At 31.4% G+C, this 20,986-nt stretch overlaps 1 protein-coding gene and 1 pseudogene across 2 annotated transcripts; both read right to left on the bottom strand.

The window, feature by feature from the left end:
* Nucleotides 1–3,197: 3,197 nt before the first annotated feature.
* LOC125418459 (amino acid transporter AVT1J-like) lies at nt 3,198–9,400 on the bottom strand (annotated as a pseudogene).
* A 6,777-nt stretch (nt 9,401–16,177) lies between these two features.
* On the bottom strand, nt 16,178–19,536 carry LOC107434339 (uncharacterized). 2 transcript variants are annotated; one of them, XM_016045799.4, is made up of 8 exons: nt 19,374–19,536; nt 18,817–19,152; nt 17,795–17,866; nt 17,385–17,452; nt 17,056–17,209; nt 16,872–16,964; nt 16,666–16,755; nt 16,178–16,576 (listed from the first exon to the last, which is right to left on the bottom strand). In XM_016045799.4, the coding sequence occupies exons 2-8, from the start codon at nt 19,114–19,116 to the stop codon at nt 16,448–16,450; spliced, it is 906 nt and encodes a 301-aa protein (XP_015901285.2). In that variant the 5' UTR covers nt 19,117–19,152; nt 19,374–19,536; the 3' UTR covers nt 16,178–16,447. The 2 variants fall into 2 exon arrangements, with proteins under 2 accessions (XP_015901285.2, XP_015901286.2); XM_016045800.4 differs by having other exon boundaries at nt 16,872–16,952; nt 19,374–19,534.
* Nucleotides 19,537–20,986: the final 1,450 nt, after the last annotated feature.

Raw genomic sequence — 20,986 nt, 5'->3', positions numbered from 1 at the left:
TTATACCAAGGTTTCTAATCACAGGTTGATTAGGGGTTGAGGTGACCATTAGAACTTGAACATAATTATATCCGCGCTAATATAATACTGGTTAGGCACAGGTCATCCTAGGTTCGTATCAAGTATTGATATACGTGTTATGGAATATGTATTATGTGCATTATGAAATTTGCATGTTTTAATATGAATCATCCATATGTTTTTTTATATATGACATGGAAAAAGTTTTACACTTAATGGCCTAATGAATAATTATATCATGATCTATTGGACAAGATATATGTTATAAGCAATATGGAGATTATGTGTTTGATTATGTCTTGTGCATATTGTATTGTATTCATGTTATGAATCTAGCCTGTCTATTTATTGAAGTATGCATTATATGATAAAAACTACATTGTTATGTTTATATTTGCATGGTAAGGACGCATATCTATTCTTTCTAACTTGAAAAATTACCAAGTTTATTTGTAAAATCATTTCAATTGTTGCATTCTTTTTTTAGGTAATGACAATGATAATCCTTATTTGTTCATTTTGGTGGATTGTAGGAAGCATCTTAGCAATACTTTGAGAACCACTTAATAACTTTTATTAAGAAATAAAGTTTCTTTAAGTTAAATTCCTATTTAATTGTCCAAAATGTTTAGTTAGGTTAAATGTTTGATTATTTATGTTTTAAAATCTTTAAGTTATGTGGTAGTTTAATTTAAGTTTGATTTTGAAAATATTGTTTTGTTTTGAAGGTATGGAACTTGAATAGTAATTTTAATTTATTTATGAAAAGTTTTAAAATTCTATATTTTTTGTGAGTAAATGGTAACCAGTTCAATTATGGTTAACTTAAAGGGCATGTTACAATACTTTTACTTTAGTTTTTGCTAAGAGTTATGCTTAAATTGTAAACTTCACCTTCACTGGCAAACCTATCGTTTTCCAACGATATTCTCCCCAATTAGTCACCTTACTCTCACTTGGGAGCAATGAACCTGAGAGTTCTTTCAAACTCTGAAATCAACCACTCTAAAAAGGCGTCGATTTTATGAGAATGACTATTATTACATTTGAATTGTCCCTTGATCCATACTTGGATGATGTGGAACTGGACACTATATAGCCTAGTAGTGTCTATTGCATCCCCGCTACATTAGTCATCATATTCCACCCCTCTTGGGTTCCACTGTCCTCGTTGGCACACTCCTAACCTGGTACAAACTTTGATACCATTTGTAACATCCCACCTTCATTGATGGACCTGTCACTTTCTGCCCATATTGTTCCGAATTAGCCACTGTACTCATTATGGGATCTTTGTTCAGAGTTTTTAAGAGGTCATCTAACCTTGGACTGCTATCGCCTGAGCATGTTTAACTTTGGAGTTCTTTTGAACCTTGAAGTCAAATACTCTAAAAATATATTTGCTTTATGAAAGTCAATATTAGTACATTTGAACCATCTCTTGTTCCACACTCAAACGATGTGAGATTAGACATTAGGTGGCCTGGTAGTGTCTCTTGAACTTGCCCACACCAGTCATCACATATATGGGTTGAAATTTTCCTTTTACACATTTATGTACTTGAAAGGCAAGTAGAAGGTATGAGTTGTTGCTTTAAACATTTTAGGCTCTTTTTTTTTTCCCCCTTTACTTGAGTTGTGAACTTTTTTTTTTTTTAATTTAGATGAGAAATAGTTTGTACATTTTTTTTGTTAAATTCTACTAATAAATTATTTATGTAATGCACATATTGAAGCATTCTTGCTAGCTTGCTAGACCATATATTTATATCATACATAAATATTATATGCATACAACCTAAAAAAGGAAAAAAAGAAAAGAAAAGAAAAAAAGAAGCCACTGAAGCGAATAAATAAGAATTACAAAAAACTAAATTGATAGGATATATGTTGCATTAACTAATATTACATTCGAGAACAACAAGAAGAAAGGAAAATAAGGGAGAAGGTTTGCAGATTCAGTGTGAAATTTAACATGTGGTCTACTACTACTTAAATGGATTCAATAAAATTAAGTGATGACTAAAGATAGAGAATCTACCATTAACTAGCTCTTTTGGAAAGCTCTCCAATATTGGCTAATCAAAATACTATACGCTTCGTATCCTGACAAATAAATAAACAAAAATCGAAGCAATAAATAGGCTATGATTCAGCTTCAACAATAGTAGAAGAGATTCAAAATCCTTTAAAGAGTCTCCCATTATGTATTGTGCATTTTGTGCTCATTACATTTGTGCTTTATTACCTCATGGCCTAGATTTTTTCTATAATTGTTCCCTATAATAAGGTCATTATTGATTACTTATCCAAATTCTATGTTATAGATAGTGTTTGCTTTTATGTAACATTTTTAAAGGATTAGGGCTATTTTTCTATTAGTATTTTGTATATGTGTGTGCGTATGAATGCGCATGTTTGTATGTGCATGTGTGTACATGTGTACATAGATATCCGATAAGCATCATTCTCAATGGCTTTGCAAAATAATGGATGGGAATGGGCTAATTAGCAATGTTGTTGGATAGGTGCAAGCTTAGGAATGGGAATTGTCGCATCTTCGTGTGATTGGCAAGGCTTTACTAGTGCCTTATACTAGAACTCCTTTGATTGTCACTCTCTTTCTAAGATGTCAATTTCTCTCTTCCTCTTTAATATGAACTTTATCACATGAAATACAAAGCAAGAAAGCAGATGCAGGGTGTTTTATTTGTTTCCTTTTATTAGTTTTGAGAGATGAAAATAATGTATGTTGACATCCAAAATCTATAAATATTAATCCATATTTATGGACTTTCTTAACAAGTACATCATAGAGTTTCTTAACTCACCATGTAGTATTTCCAATTACATGAAAATCTTGAGATATATACCTGAAATTACATGTAAATTGACGCCCACACCTGCTAAAACAATATTATATATATATATATATATTATTTTCTATTAATAAAAACAATGTTAAACAATATATGATTAACTGCTGACTTGGTTATTAAACATGTTATTAAATAGTAATTGATGAGCTGGCAAGTTTTTACTAGCTTGAGAGTACTAAACAATTTATCTTACAAATTTGCTCATAAAATTTTATATCCTTGTAAAATATCATTAGTTTTAAAATATATAAAATTGCATTGGACATTTAAATTTGATATACCATATCTCCTAGGATTTTAAAGATGGGCTATAATGTGTTTTATAGAAATATAAGTGCTTGCTATTCCAATGAGAATCCCATTGACTAGAGTCCCTATTATTGCCATAAACTCAAACTCAAAAGCCCAAGCTACCTCATTAATCTTCAAGTAACACACACATGGTAACAACAATGCTACTGTAACACTCAAAATGGCACCTATGAATGCCATTAGATATCCAAAATATGAAAAAGCTAAAGCCACAACCACTGTGCTAATCATAAGTAGTGTTCTAACAAAGATACTTAGTAATCGATTATTAGGTGGAATGAACTTGGCCTCAATAGTTGAGCTAATGGGAGAGAGTATGAGTGCAAATTTGGTGAGAAGATTTATGATTATTGTTGAAATTGCTATCTTTATGTTAACATTCCTTAGTGGAAGATTCAAAGTAATTTGATCCTTTAAAAATTCTCCGAACATTAGATATCCTATTGTGGCCATTGATCCATAAATGACAGTGCTTGTAATAAAGCATGTAGCCAATACCTGCCATGAGGAATGAATTTCAAAAAATAAATAATAAAAAGCTAATAAGTGAGATGCTATATGAAAGAACCACATTCCAACACTAGAGAATTATTCCTTACCTTCGGAAATTGAGTTCTATTTTTCATAGAAGTGCATAGGGTAGGAAAAACCGCATGCCCACCATAACAAAACATAAATATGCTTGCAGTAACGGGAAGTCCTCCCAAATCCAAAAACTTGTCCCTTTCATGAAATCCCACACCACCAATTGCACCCACCCATAAAACACATCCTAATAAAATTATTGAAGTCACAATCCCTTCGATTGACAAATACGCCAACACACCCAAATTCCTTAACCATGTACTCGGCAAAACTATTAAGGCAGTGTTAATAATGAAGCCTACTTTACCTTTGACTTTAAGGTGTCCAATTGTAAGATTAGTATTTGGAAATAACATGTTTAGAGTATCACCCTCTAGAATTAAAAATTCTACAGCCACTGCAAATAGCTCTAGATATATTGCTGCAGCTATTAATGTTCTTCCTTTTGGACCAAATGCTGCATGGCCTATGTCTGAATAAGTTTTTATTGTGGGGTCTTTCATACACCTCTTTAGCAAGAGCTCTATATACTAAGAAATCAATCCCACCAAAAGAAGAAGTATCAAGCATAACCATCCTCCTTGTGCAATTGCATAGGGAATTGAGAGTATACCCACACCTAAAAAAAATGTTTAGCATAAAAAAGTCATTTTAAATGGATCTATCAATTGTTCCATGTAATTTCTTGGGGTATTGAATTTAAAATCGTGTAAATACAAAGATATAACAATTTCTTTTTAAAATGATTTTTAAGTGAATAGGTACACCAATGTAATTTGTTAAATAAGTAGAGTACGAGCTCATAGTAGTTGAAATTGCTAATTAACTAAAAATCTACTACAAACCTGAGTTTAAGAATTTAATTTCATGTAAAATATATAAAACCTTTTTTATTTTTTTGATAGATGACAAAAGAATTTGTTGGACAAAATTTGCAGTCCCAATAATAAAAAGAAACTTAAAGAAATAACATACAAAAATCATTATATATCAATAAAACAAGTACAAATTAGACAATTACGGATATGGAGGAACTGAAAAACCCTTACATAAATGAACATTGTTGAGGATAAAATCAGGAACCAAGATCCTCTCCTCATATTAGATTGGGTGGAATTATTTAGTGCTATCTTAACCAAAAAGGTACTTCAGAATTATGTTACATATAATTTGAGAAAAGTGTACCTTATGAACGACTAGGCATGTAAAGTTGTTGGTAGTGGTGAAATAGAAATCAAGCTACATAGGTTTGTATGGAACCTCAGCAATGTGAGGCATCTTCCCAATTTGAGAAAGAATCTAAAATCTATTGGCCAGCTAGATAATAGAGTTTTGTTACCCCTTTTGCATATGATACTTGGAAGATCTCAAAAGGCTATGATTGTTACCAATGATAAGAAGAATGGTACTCTTTACTTGATAACAGATGGTTATGGTTCTATTTTAATTGTAGAAAGTAATGAAGATTTGAATTTCTGGCATAAAGGAAGGGGCCATAAATTAGACATGTGAATGAGAAGATACATGGTTTGAAGTCAATTAAGATTGATATGTGTGGAAGCTATATTTTCAAGAAACATATAGGAATTGGTTTCAAGAAAATGTACAGAACTACAAAGAAAGAGAAACTTAGGTTACTTCAAATAGATGTTTGTAGGTCAACTTCATTTTCATTAATGGGTGGAAAGTCTTAGTTGCTCAAAAGGTTGAAGGTAATGGCAAGGAATGAAACAAGTTTGAAAAATCTAGGAGTTGAGATCTAATAATGATGGAGAGTATGAAGACACTAATTTCAAGACGTTTTGTTATTAAAAGATATCAAATTGGAAAGAGATGTGCCAGGGATACTTGAGCAAAATAATGAACAAAATAGATGAATAGAACACTAATTGAAAGGGCTAGGAGCATGCATCTACATAAAGGTATATCAAAGCAATTTCGAGTAGAGGTAGTCATCAAAGCAGCAGCATACTTGATAATCGTGGATTATAGTACCGTTAAAGCATAAAATACTTTAATAAGTATGGTGTGGGAAAGAAGTGAGCCTTTTTCATGATTATTAGTTTTGTTAAAGCACAAAATACTAAAAGAAAGTATGGAGTGGAAAAAAGGTGAGCCTTTCTTATATGTAGGTATTTAGTTTTGTCTCACATGTACATATTAATGAATAAATTAGATGTTGAATCAAAATATACTTTTATTAGTTATGTTGGTGATGAGTCTGGTAGTAAATTCTTAGATAATCAGAATAAAATAGTTGTTATAAGCAAAAATGTAGTCTTTAATTAGAAAGTTGTCTGTAAAGATAAAGATGCAGCAAAATTCACTAGTTTAGTACAACCTTAACCTTGTTACTTTGAGCTAGATGATCTTTTAGATATAATTTAAACAGATAAACTTGGTTAGACTACTCAAGTTGAGGAAACTACTATCTATGAGGTTGATTTTCCATAGAATCTTGTTCTTGTTAGGAGATCCAATCACCCACATGAACAAAAAAGAAAATATTTGAATTATTTGTTGTCTACAAGTGGAGGTGAACATGAATGCTATGATGAGGTATGTTAAGTGAATGGTTGAAGCAAGTGGGAACTCGCAAGCAATTAAGAAATGAAGTTTCTTTATACATAAACAAACTTGGCAACTAGCTAAATTACCAAGAAGTAAGAAAGCTTTGCTCAATAAATAGGCATACCAAGTGAAAGAATAGCATGATGATTTAAGAGATATAAGACTAATTGGTGGTAAAAGACATTCAAAAGAACATAAAATTGACTACATTGACATTTTCTCTCCAGTTATGAAACTAATTATCATTCTAACAATTTTGAGTACTATAGCATCAGGGGATTTACATCAAAAGCATATAAATGTGAACCCAATCTTTCGCCATGGTGATTTAGAGGAGAAAATATGTATGTAACAGCTAGAAAGTTTTTTAATGAAGAAAAAGGTGAATTTGGTATGCACATTGAAGAAAAGCCTATATGCCCTGAAATAAGCCCCCCAATAATGGTTATTATAGATGCAATGAGTGACGTTAAGCTTGTTAGAGCTCCTTTGGCTAATCATTTCAATTTGTCAAATAAGTTTTGTCCAATGACAACTAAAGAGAAAGACTTCATGGCTAAGGTTCCGTATACGTGATTAGAAGTCTTATGTTTGTTGCGGCTGGTAGCAGACCAGATATTGCTTATACAATCAGAGCAATAAGCAAATAAATGTCAAATCTAAGCAAATAACATTAGAAAGTGGTAAAATGGATACATAGGTACTTGCATGGTACTATAAAGACTTGTTTATGCTTTACAAGGCTAAGTTGAAATTGCAAGAATATGTAGATCCATATCTTATTGGTGATATAGATAATAGAAGGAGTATAACATATTATGCGTTCATTTTGCATAATACTACTTTTATTGGGCTTCTAAGCTACAAAAGATTATTACTTTATCTATAATTGAAGAATAGTATGTGGCAGTTATAGAATATAGTAAGAAACTGATTTGGTTACAAATTTTTTTGCCACAGTTGAGAGTCAAGCAAAAGGTGTACTTGCATAATAATAGTCAAAGTGCTATACATCTATTAAAAACTCAACATACCATGCCAAGGCCAAGCATATAGATGTTCATTATTACTCTATCGAAATGGCTATTTGATGATGATATGTTAACACCTATGAAGATATAACTTGGAAAGAATCTATATGTTAACCAAACCGATGATAACAAAGAAATTAGAGCTATGTGCTGTTTTAGTTGGTCATCGAGGTTAAGGACAATTACTTACTATACTGTATTCATAAATCACTAAGAGAAGGGGGTTTATTTATGTTTTCTTGTCTTTAAGTGGGATATTATTGTGCGTGTGAAAAAATAGAAAAATAAGGGTTTAATTATTCTAGTTCTATACCCCTAGGTTTGATATATGTAACTTCTTTATTTTTTATATGCTAGTGTGTGAAAAAAAAAAGAAAAAGAAAAAACAAGCCATCCAAATTGAGAGTGGAAAGACTTCACCATTATAAAACTTCAATCATATTTGATTGTGGATTTCATGAGTGTCAATGCATTCTAAGGACATTAGGATTGCATTGATCGTCAAACCATGTTAAATCTATTGTCTATTTCCTTATTGTTCTTTGTGTTTATTGTGCATTATTTCTATTTGATTCTCTAGTTTAATCAATCTCAAGGTCCTGAAGAATTAGGAATAGTACCTACATAGAACTAAAATATGATCTTGAAAAAAGCAGGCTATAGTGGTGTTGTCATCATTAGAAGCTGAGTATCTTGCTTCCACATTAGTAGCTTGTTAAGCTATTTGGATGTGCAAATTTTTTGGAGATTTAAATATCATTAAATAAAAGCAATAGAGATATTTTGTGGCTGCAAGGCAAAAATGTTAATGACAAAAAATCTTATTTTTCATGGAAAAAGTGAAGCGTGTAGAGCTTCATCATAATTTTTTCAAACATGTTGTTGCAAAAGGCATGATCATGATGAAGTACTATCCAATAAACAATCCAGTGGCAAAAGCTTTTAGAAGACATTCTTATATTGAAAATTTCTCAAATTCATATAATCTTTTAGACTTTCAAGATTTGTAACAAAGGGAGTGTCGAGTAATGTGATGCTAAATTTATGGATTAGTTGATAGTTATGTTTTATCTATGTTTTATTTTGTTATCACTAGACATGGTCTTTTTAATATGGTTAAACCATGTTCAAGGTTTGTTATTCATGTTCCTACTTTTATGGGCCACTTTATCTTTCATGTTTAGAAAGTAAAAAGTAAGGATATTCACTATGTCTTAGGGACTCTATAAATAATTATGTTTATGTAAAGTGTAAAATGTATATGAAAATGCATTTGTTCAAATTAAATTCAAAGTCTTTGTTCTTTCTAGTCTCCATTTCTAATGTAAAAATTTAGAGTATTACTTTTGGTATTAAGTTTTTCTAACAAGGTTTTATTAATGTACAACTCTTAAATGTAAATAGGATATGTGAATGAAAGTTATGCCTTTAATTTACATTCAGTTTTGCATTGAAATATTCTTTAAACATAGAAAGATATGTATACAACCTCAACCATAGAATAAAAAAAATCAGTAATGAAGAAAATATATTTAAAGAAAAAAAATGTAAGAGAAAGATGGAGTAAATAAACATTTAAAATGAATAGGAGGAAAGCTTGAAAATTTAAAACGATAGTATTCTAATGTCTAACTTTGACATACCACATAACGTATTTACTCCATTGAAACATGTTCTAAGGATTGTAGTGCCTTCACCACCACTATTTAGGTTTTGTGCTTGTTGCTACGGCTGTTGGGGCTGATTATTTTCATTCATCATACTCCTCCATATATGTGGTTGTTGTTGCGGGGGCTGGATTTCTCTTAGACTTGCCATTTTTTAATTATAGCAAAATGAGCAAATGAAGAATCTCATAACTAGTTAAACGCAATAAGTGTCTATCAAAATACGAGAAGTGTATATCAAAATGCATATATAACTACAAGTATATATAGAAGAAGTAAAGAAGCCTTGCCGTTTTATTTTGAGGAGTCTCTAACTCAAAGAATACCCTTCCATTTTTTTATGACTTAACATCATTCTAAGGGTATTTTTTTTTTTCACACAAAGATGCTGAATTGAGAAGAAAGCTAACGACATGTGGGTAATTTGATGCTTGGCTAATTTATCCAATACACTTGGCATCTTACTTTCGATTTGGTTTAAATGTTTCAAGATTCTAAATTTTTCTTTTGCTTTTTTATTATTATTTTTGGTACTAATATGATAGTAAAGAAGGTGCATGAAGAGGGAAAAGAACATTCCTAAAATGATGGGGAAGAAAAGGTAAAAGTTAGAAGGTATTTATCAAAAAAGAAAATAATAAAGCAAAGAAAAAAATTTAAAAGCTTAAATGAGAGAGACTAAGAAGACAACCTTATTTCTTACTTGAAAATTAAAGCTAACTGAGAATTAGCTATCACCACATTTGTTGAGGAAATAGTTAGTCTAAGTATAATACTTTCCTTGCTTGTATAATGTTCTTTGTTTAGACAAAAAGAGTATGGATGTACTTATGACACATATATTACATGTAGACATTTATATTAGAATTTATTGTCTTGATCCAGTGATAACCAGTTAAAATACACCTCCTAGGAATCAATTGGGTCTCGCTGAAATCCCCCCTTCTCCAATTGTAGTTGTTTCTCAAAAGGAAAAAAAGAAGTAAATAGTTTGATTAGGCCAATAATTCAAATTGTTGTTCCCTACACTAACGAGGAAACCATTAATTTTCCTCTCTCACACCATATTAGATTTTAGAAGTTATGAATGGGCAGTCTTAATTGTGATCAGCTATCAATTTTAAGGCAAAACAAAAAGATAATATCAATTTTTGGCACTGACATATTGCAAGAAGACATTCTTATACAAAAAAAAAAAAAACAAAAAAAAAAAAAAAAAAAACAAAAGGCCAACGAATGTACACTTGTACAAAATAAATCACACATTGTTCCTAAACATTTATTACCATTAGTCCCTAAAGAGCATTCTTTCCTTTTTAAAATGATGGAATTGAACACCTCGAAGAATTATCTGTCCACTAGATATCTTTCACATAAATTTAGCAGTAGAAAGGCGATCTTAACATAGCTGAAGGTTCTTCACCATTAAAATTGTTGTCCTAACAAAAGTGTTTAAGAGTTTATAAGCTACACTACCTCATATATTTATTATTTCATTGTAGTATATATTTTGGGTTTAGACGTATTTATTTTTTTGAGTTTTAATGTCTATGATTTTGAGGGTTGTTTATTTTGATAAGTTAATTATATATTGATATCGAGATTTCAAAGTTGGATTGGGTTAGGACTTTGGCCTAAAATTTTGCAATGGTCATATGAGGTAATTTATCGATTTAATGTGGTAAATATTATTATTTTAATTTTATTGTTTTAGATTTTAGCTTATATATTGAGTTACTTAAATATATACAAAACGAAAAATAATATTTAGGAAGCAAAAGAAAACAAATTTTAGCTATTGAATTTTTATGTAAAGATTTAATTAGGATATGTCGGATATTTTATAAAAATAACCAAGAAAAAAAGGGTAAGCAATAAAGGTTTTTGGTAATTATGGTAAGCAATATTATGGTAATTGAGCTTTAGCTTTTTTGAAAAAAGCTTAAGCCTCCGTTTGGTAGAGTTTTTTTTTTTTTTTTTTTTGCTTAAAAGCTCTTTTTAAAGGTCAAAAGCTCTTTTATAAAAAAACATGAGTGTTTGGCAAAAATCAACAAGTGCTTGACAAAAAAATTAGCTTTTTTCTATTTTGAGCTTATACGGAAAGCTCAATGGGTCATTTAATAAATTTTTTTATTTCCAATTCTACCTTTATTATTTTTTTGAAATACCAAATTTATCCAACTAAACCCTATTTTGAGCTTATACGATTCCTTCTCCTTTTCGTTTTCTTCCACGAAAGATACATTATATTGGTATACATAATGCAGACAAAATAAGTCTCACGACAGGTGAGTACTTAAAATTCCACACTACTATGCCAACTAGGCACAAAGCCTCTTTAGGGAAAGCTAACACAATCCAATTCTCCAAATATAGATATTTAATTTGATTCAATAAATTTAGAATAAAATAATTAAACAAATAAACAAATGAACTAATTACCAATAAACAAATGAACTAATTACCAATAAACAAATAAATAAATAAAGAAATAACATTTTTTTTAAATAATAATAAAACAATAGATGAATAAATAATCAACAATAAATAAGTGATAAAATGATATAAAGATATATCAAATAAAATAAAATAAAGGTTTTTTTTGTAATTATTAACAATAAACAATAAATAAATAAATAAATCATCAACAAATAAATAAAAAAAAACAAAACAAATAAATTTTTTTTTTAATTTCGGGTTGCTGACGTCAGCAAGATGGCTGCTGACGTCAGCCTTCTTCTTCCTTCAGCCGGGTCAAGGACGACCCGGTTTCCTGGTTAACGGGTCACATGACCCGGTTGACAAACCCGCCTGTAAAATACCATTCCGGCCACCGTTTTATACAATACCGGCACCATTCTTCTCCTTTCGGTATGGGCAACAATTTTAAAGTATCAATTTGACTAAAGGAAAGCTTAAAACAAACACCCAAACTTAAGATTATAATCGGTCAAAACTCAAAAATAAACAACCGTGTAATCACAAGAAATTCCAAAAAATTTTGAGCAAAATAGATGCCTTTTGATTCCTCTCCTCTTGAGAAAGTTTTGCCCCATATCAATTTGGCTCAAAACGCAGAAAAATAAACACCCAACACAAGAGTTGTTTCGGCCACGGTTTCTCCAATTTTTTATTTTATTATTATTATTATTTTTTTAAGGCTTTTCAGGTCCAATTCGAGTTTTTTAAACAATACAAAACACATCGAAAAACAATTTTCCACCATGTCCAGGTCTTAATTCGAACTAAAACAAGGTTTACAAACTTTGCACAAATTTGATTCAAAACCCGATTACCTCTAGTTTCGCATCACAATTTCTTGTTTTTTTTTTTTTTTTTTGTTGTTTTACAAATAACAATCAGGCATGTATTATGTTTCTTCACACATCAAGATCATGGCTTCACAGATCCATGCATGCAGAAAGAAAAAAATAAAATAAAATAAAGAACATATATTTGAATCACACATATACAGTTCAATTCGATCATCGTAGATACAACGAAGACTAATCTCAATGAAATTTATTATGCATATTAACCATGCTCTGATACCAATTGTTAGAAATTTTATGGATCTAAATATACATAATAAATTCTATAAATCATAAATTACTAACCTCCAAACGCAGCCATTGATAAATTAGATCTTTAATCCTGCAAAATAGAAACAACGTAAAATAGTGCCTATGGACACACTACTCTCAAACCACTCTCAGCTTTCTGAAAACCCTAATATCAAAATACCGTATGGCATATGTTTATTTGCTTGCCCTAGACCTTTTATAGTCTCTGCAAGTCACACTTATCCATTAATTTTTGACACACATAAAATAATAATAATTTGATAATATAATTATACTAGGAAAAATATGGATAAGTCAATGGGCTTATAAAGAGAGTTGGTCCTCCAATCTAATGGGCCAACTAGAGTCTTATAGAGAGTGTGTGACCAAGGGCCCTACTACAAAATAATAAAATAAGTCAGTCCCATTAATGGCATAAATAGGCCTGTAAGTGAGTAATTGATTATGCCAAGTCCACAAATATTAATTTATTCAACATGTACCCAAGTTTTTGATCTTGTAAAAAAATATCATTCTATATTATCATATGATTGCCCTTTTTTTTTTTTTTTAATAATGATATATGATTGTCTTATATTCATCCAAAAAAAAAAAAAAAAGAAGAAAGAAAGAAAGAAAGGAAAAAGAAAAAGGTATACTACTGTCTTAAGTTTCAATGATAAAAGCATATTGGCACCTAAATAAGATCTATTAAACTACTTTTTTCTGCAGTCCCCTTAATTGTGAAACATTGATTTTTTTTTTTTTTGTAGTAAAATTTATTTTTATCAAAAATATCCCGCTGAATGGCTTTTCTCTAATAAAATTTCATCTTATTATTTTGTCAGATAAATTTATAAAATATCCCTCTGAATGAGTAATATTATGGGCAAAAGTAATTTTATAAAGTTGTTGATTTATTTGCCAATTGATGTGATAAATTATATGACAAAATATTGATAGTTAAAATTTTAATAGTAAATAACAGTTACATAAGCCTCCATCGAGCAAACAACTTTATTAGAGAAGATTTCACTGTAGACTTTTTCTTTGAAAAGCAAAAACTGTGACAGAGATGAAGGGGAAGTATGGTGGTTCTGAGACTTTGTTCTGGCAGAGGAGAAACGTGGGTGAAGTGATAGAGGAAAGGTAAAAGATCATACGAGAAAATACATTATTTTTTAAAATTAAAAAAATAAATAAATCAGAGATATGGGTAAAAGCTTAAAGCTATGAAACAGCCAAATCAGATGAGTAAGAGATGCTGAACTGGAATTTTTTAAATAAGATGGATTTGGGGTCACAGATGGCAGTAGCTAATTGGCCACGTGCACAAAATGGATTCCAGCAGGGTAATTTTCCCCTGCTTTAAAAAGGTGTCAATTAATCTTTACTTCTAAATTAATTGTGAGATATGTAGATTATTATTATTTTGTTTTACGAAAATTTATATTTTTATGAAAAAAGAGAATTGAAAAAAGCAATATTTGAAGTGTACAATCACTTGATTAAAAAATATTAATTATTCAAAATTATTGTTATTTGAAGTCTACAATCACTTGAAACAAAAATATAAAATATTTCTTGGTAAATAAAAAATATAAAATATTTCCCAAAATTGTGTAGGAGTAGAAATCTAATAATAGTTCACAAATTGCTGAAGTGTAGTATAGTGTAAAAAGGATTTTATAGTGTGTAGGAGAGGAAGATTATATATTCTTAAAACAAAGGTTTATGAAGCTATTATTTTTATTAAGAGTACTACTAAAACAATTAACTCTCAAGTCTCAAAATAAGTTTCCGGTTTATTTTCTTGGACAGAAAGGAAATAGTAATGGGTCGAATAGTAATAGTCCGTCGAAGAAGTTGTCGAAAAATCATCGACAACTATTCTGAAAAAATCCGGGAGACAACAATTTCGGGTACGGGGAAGAAGAGTGATCAAGAAGTTCACTGGGCAGCAAATCCTGACTCTGACAGCAGCTTTGAAGAGATTGAGTTGAAGAGGAAGCGAAAAAGAGAAAGAGAAGCTTCGCGCGTTGCTTTAGAGCGACAGGAAAGAAGCGTAGCTTTCGATGATGGTCTTGAAGCTGAGAAGCAAATTAGGTTCATGTGTCGCTCTGGGCCTTTCGACCGAAACCCATTAAATCAGTTAGGCTTGTTTATGAAGCGTGATTATTCAGACATTGAGGAAGATGACGATGAGGAGGAGGTCATCTTATGTGAAGATTACGCAACCAACAAGTCCTTGTTCCACCATGATGGCGGCGGCGGCAATATTCGAACATCATCATCGACACCACCATTGTCACCCAAACAGGCTGCTAGGGTTTCCATGTTGAAGTCCCGATTTATGGACGTGATCTCCAAGTCACAGCAACAGCTTGGTCTTCTTGATCATCATGGCATTCAAGATTTGAAGAAACCAAAGCTGATGAACAAGGATGGAGTTGGATGTTTCAAGAGGAGCTCGACGCAGTACTGCAAAAGCAACGCTACCATTAATGCTCCAATACGTGGTGCTACAGTCGTTTAGAAATTGATTGCCACTTCTTTGTGTTTTTGTACAAGGATATTTTAAAGCTTTCCAGTTATATGTACATATACCGTTTTTGATAGGCAACGAAGCCTTTTTGTGAGATTGTATTTCAATTTGATTATATAATGATGAAAACTACAGCAATTTATTCAAATCTCAGTTCGTTCATTCTTTAATTTTTCTTTTTCTTAAGTATGACTAAATTTTTAATTACCCTTACAGTAGCCGCATGAGCATCCATTAATGAATCCACATAATCCTCATACATAAATTATCCTATGTACACATTAAAAATAATTAATTAATTAAAAAGGCTGCATTTCCAATATGAGATGCCCACCATCTTAAAAATAATTAATTAATTAAGAGGTTGCTTTTCCAATATGAGATGCCCACCATCTTTTTTATCCATCAATTTTCCAATCCTTCATTCCACACTAAATCTTCCTTAAGAGCAGTCAGCCATGTTCACTCTCTATCTAGCTATATATCTCTCTCTGTGCAATTGTGTTTGTGCAACTTTTGCGTGAGTGAGAGGAATAGATTTGCCAGGAGCTGTTTTGCTAATGTTACAGTAAAGATAATATGTTGCATGTTTGGTCTTAGATCTGCTGCAAGTGGGAATTTTGGGTAACCCGTACATGTAGATGCGTGCATGAATGTAATGAGGAGGTCATCTAGCATGAAAAATTAATTTAAAACTACATTGTTACCATATTTCAGAAACTATATTTTGTTTTATTGATGACAGAATTCAAATCCTCTTTTCCAGCTAACTATTAAAATAAAATAAAATAAACTGGGAATAAAAAGTATGCAGACCAAAATAAACGAAATTTGGGAAAAAAAAAAAAGGTACGAAACCATAAGTTATTAAGCTTCAGACCATGAATGATGATAACATAGCATGCAGACAAAAAATAGGGGCCATGGGACATCACAAAAATAGGATTATGGAACGACAGATAAGCATGATAAGAAAACAAATTCCAACTGACAGCCAGCTGCGTCACGCTCAAATTCTTTTTTCTTTTTTTCCCATTTAATTAGGCTGAAATAGAAATTCATATTTACATGAAATGGTTTGGAAACCAAAGTCAGCAGCGTCCAACAAGGTAGCCACGCTTACACGAGTCAATTTCTCTTCAGTTAATTTTAAAATTTCATATTTTTGGACAAGAATGGAAACTTTTCCATTTATTTTTCAGTACATTCCGCTCAATCACTCTATATATGCAACAATCTTGAACTATCAAGAGTTCTCGCTCCCCACCAAAAATCAAACAGCTTCTTGGTGCGGGGTCACCGAGGGTCCTGACGGACCAGATGCTATTGCAAATTGCAGACCTCTGCGCTGCCCTGATTGCAAAACAAATGCTACTTGTGTTGCTGCCAATGCTGCAGCCTCCTGTTTTACCAAATTATGTCACAATATTTTAGTCCCCAAAACTATATAACAGAACAGATATGAAAGTAAAACTGAAAGATAAAGCTGACCTGTCTTTGCCTACGACGCTGTAAGATACTGATGGCCCAAGCCATAATGTAGCACGGCAAAAGAAACCCAGCAGCCCGAAGCAAGAAAAGCTGCAGAGCATCAACTGATTTATCAGCTTGAATGAACCATACAATTAACTTGGTGGAAATTACCAGAGTGCTACACACTCTTCATCAAAATAAATGTAAAATGCAATTCTACTTACAGAGAAAAAAGCAGATGTCTCATCATCTGCATCATCATCTGAAACATTCCATGCATGCCGCAAGAGCAGAAGGGCCATCAACTGGTAAAACAGCTTAAAATCAGAAATATATTGTAATAAGAAATCCGAATGAATGAGAATGAACGCTAACATTAGAGTAAAGGATTAAAAGCATATGGCTTACAATTAAGGCTGCAGCACGGCAAAATGCAGCTCCACTGGCATTGGAAGCAGCATAGTCATCATACTCGGCTTCCAAAAAATGTCTTTCTGCCTCTGCAATTGCCAAAAGTCGTGGATCCAATTCCACAGGAGTTCCAGATATTGTCCAGCCTCCGCTGCAAGAAAGATGCCACATATATCATCAAATAACTAAAAACATTCTCACATATTAAATTATATAGATGAAGGAATTTTATACTTGAACTATTTTCAAAAGGAACAGAGATACATGGAAGAGTTTCACCAAAGCTTTTGAAACCCTTTTGAAACACATGGAACAGAGTAGCATACCCAATGTCAATGGAGGTTTCTTCAGGGTGAGGCGGTGGAGGTGGTGCAGTATAACCAGGCTGGTAAGGCTGCGAAAAATCAACATAACCATCAGATAAAGGTAAACATGCATCTTAATATAACTTGAAAGGATTAAAAACTAAAAAGGACTAAACAAATATGTAAGCTGCACATATGATGCCATCATAAAAATGGAGACCCAACCCATGCCCCAGATCTAGTTGTCAAGATGTAGAAGCAATTATAATTCACCCATTACTTTTTCATTCCTTATGTCATGGTAGAGGCCAAGCACAGTCAACCATACGTACTTGCACCATGTCACAATGGAGTCAGAAAACCTACTTTAATCATATACATCTTAAGGAACAATACATAGTATTAAAAAAGAAACAAATTAAGGAGCTTACCTGATGGCAAATCTCACAAATTATATCTCCTTTCTCATTGCACCAGTGCTGAACACACTTCCTATGAGCATACTGAACAAAGTAATAATTGTCAGCAATAAGTCCATCAAAGATCAAAATAACATAAGGAGACAAATTAATTACACTACATTTATATAAGATCAGAAAACAGCTACAGAAACAGCTGACTTCCAGCTACAATTACAACTTGGTGGCTCTAACGGGTCTTTGAAAGTGAAATTGTGTAGAAGATATCCTTAACAACAGTTAATTGGTATGGGCTGACCATTGCACCAAACTCTTTTAATTTCAATAATAAATACATAAAAAGACCGTTGAATAATAAGAGTGCATAATAACGAAAAATTATCACAGTGAGGTGACATTATGAAGAAAGCAACGATCAAATAGAAGAAAACTTGAGCCCTAAGATGAATAAATAATTGTATAGAATAATTTCTTTTTGTTTTCATCAAATAACCTCTGTTCATCTCTAATGATTGAAAACAAAATATCCAGCGGACACCATAAATCTGCATATATAGAACATGATAGAAACTTGATAAGCTTTAATACATCGCAAAGATATTTCAAATTTCTATCTCTTTTACAGTCCCTTAAATTCATACCATATAATCATACTATTAATTCTCAGTCTTGGGCCCTTACTCCCCCTCAATGTTGTTAACACCCTTATCACGTCCCATAAACCCGAATTTTTTTTTATAGAAGTCCCATAAACCCAAATGTTATGTCACGATTCATCCATTGTCAATAAAAAAAGATTAAAATAAAAAATATATATATACACGTACTCCTAAAGGCTCATATTCAAGAAACGGAATGCACCATAACACTTTAAATTCGAAAAAATTCTGATCGCACAGATTTTCTTCTTCTTCTTCTTCTTCTTCGTATTATTATTATGATTATTATTATTACTACTTAAAAAAAAAAAAAAAATCCACTAATAACGGGTTTTTATTTTTTTTATAAATTTTTGAATGAAAATAAAAATATACCTTGAGGCTGCCACTACAACCACAAGGGGTCTCCAAGTTATTGAGGCCGTCTTCCTCTTGGCAAATTCGGCATTCAGCCACCTGAATCAGCGGTTCCTCCTCATCATCCAAACCATCGTCTTGCTTCAACCTCTTCTCGTCTGTTGCCAAGCAAGACGGTCCAGCTGTGTCCATAACCTGACCACCGCTTTCACCGCCTCCAACCGTCAAACCAGAAGGTACCTCAGACGGTTCCGGCACCGATTGCATAGCCACAGGCCTAATCAAACGGTCCACATACAACACCAAATGATCGCTCATTGCTTCTCCAAGACTCAAATAGACAAACACCCCCTCCTAATTCACCACCAACAAAAATCCAAAGAATTTTTTCAATGAGTGAGAAATGCAGGAAAATTTTCTTAAGAAAGAATAAAAAAACCCAAAGGATGTTGTGAATTTGAGCCCTAGAAACCCAAGATCACGCTGGATAAGACAGCGGATCAGAGGTTTCAGAGAAAAATCAGAGAAAGAGAGAGAAAGTGAAGGAATCCAATGGGAAAAAAGAAAAATCTTACCTGGAAAATGACTACGAAAGCGCGTGATTGATTAAGCGAACGAATCGGAAAGAAAGAAAAAAAGGGAGTTTTGTTTTGGTTTTTATTGGATTGGAAGCTCCGCGTTTTCTGATTTATTATTATTATTAATTTTTTTTTTTTTTTTCAAATGAGGATTCTTTATAATGTAAGAAAATTCTCTGCTTTCTTCTATATATAGAGCCAGTCTTCAGCTTCACCCAACGTCATAAAAAGTTCGGTGACTAACATCCAACAGCCGCAAGGGTATTTTAGTCAATTTACATATGTATTGCCGCGTAAAACGACCGGCTCTACCCCTTTTCGACGGTTTTGGGCCCATCACGGTCTTTTTCCCCCTACGTTTTATTTTGTTTATTTTCTGTTCGTTTATTCTTATTTTTTTTCTATTTTTTAATTTATCCGTTTCTTATACATGCTCAAAATTGCAATCTTGTCTTATCTTATTTGTTACAGTTATTACGATTATTTACTTTTTTTCCCAAAAAAAAAAAAAAAATTACGACTATTTATTCTTAACAATACGAGCAATTCTTGTTCGATTAGTTAAATTTAATTTTTTGAGCAGGAATTAATGAAACTTAATTAGTAAAACCAAACCAAATATTTTCAAAAATCCAAACCTCTTAATTAATTTTGGACCGACCAAATTAAGCCTTTCGAAATCATGTTCTTAAACTGTAGCCTTTTGCTATTATAAAAAATTAAATTAAATTAAAGACTTTTGCTTTAAGGAATGTTATGTGTCAATTATTATTTTTTTTTTTATATGAAAGCTAGATATACATACCGTCTTTATTCAAAATTTTTCCAGTACAATAAATCCATTTGATCACATATCATATGCATATAAACCTCATAAATGCGAAGAGACTTCAAATATATAGCTGTTCATATTAGGTTTTTTGGTAGATGGCTGATCATATAGCTTGCATTTTATAGCTAAAATTTATATTTCATAACACAATTCAAAATGAAGTTTTTATTCACTACATGTTAGATCATGAATTATTAACTGTATTTAATCTTAAAAAAAAAATCAATCGTCTTAAACTTTTTTTTTAATAGAATTTTTACAAAATCTCCATGAATAGCATCAATGAATTTAGTAGTAAGCATGGACATAATACATAATAATTATGAACTTAGTATATAGTTTTTAAAACTTTAATCAAATAAAAAATAAAAATTAGCAAAAAATCATTAATGTTATGTCACTTTATCATACAAGAGAAAATTTTTTTTATCTTTTATAAAATATTATAATATATTTTAAATTTAAATTAAAAAGAATGAGATTTCATGCAGATCTAATTGAATCCAAAATTTATTATTTTTCATAGTTTATACTACAAAATATCTTCTTCTTCTTTTTTTTTTTTTTTTTGTTTGTTGGTTATACAAAATATCTTTGTAGTTCTCACCATTTATGGTCGAAATTGCAAAAAGCTTATTTTTCTATATTAAGTTTTTAGCTTAAAAAATAAAAATATAATTAAGTAAACCCAATTGAAAATTATGTGATCATCATCAATAGTGCCACATTATAATAATTTTACTCTAAAAAGGAAAAGGGAAGAGTCATCTAAAATCCA

This window comes from Ziziphus jujuba, chromosome 12 (genome assembly GCF_031755915.1).
Source record: "Ziziphus jujuba cultivar Dongzao chromosome 12, ASM3175591v1".
NCBI classification, from domain to species: Eukaryota; Viridiplantae; Streptophyta; class Magnoliopsida; order Rosales; family Rhamnaceae; genus Ziziphus; species Ziziphus jujuba.
This window is presented reverse-complemented; position numbering and strand designations above follow the sequence as displayed.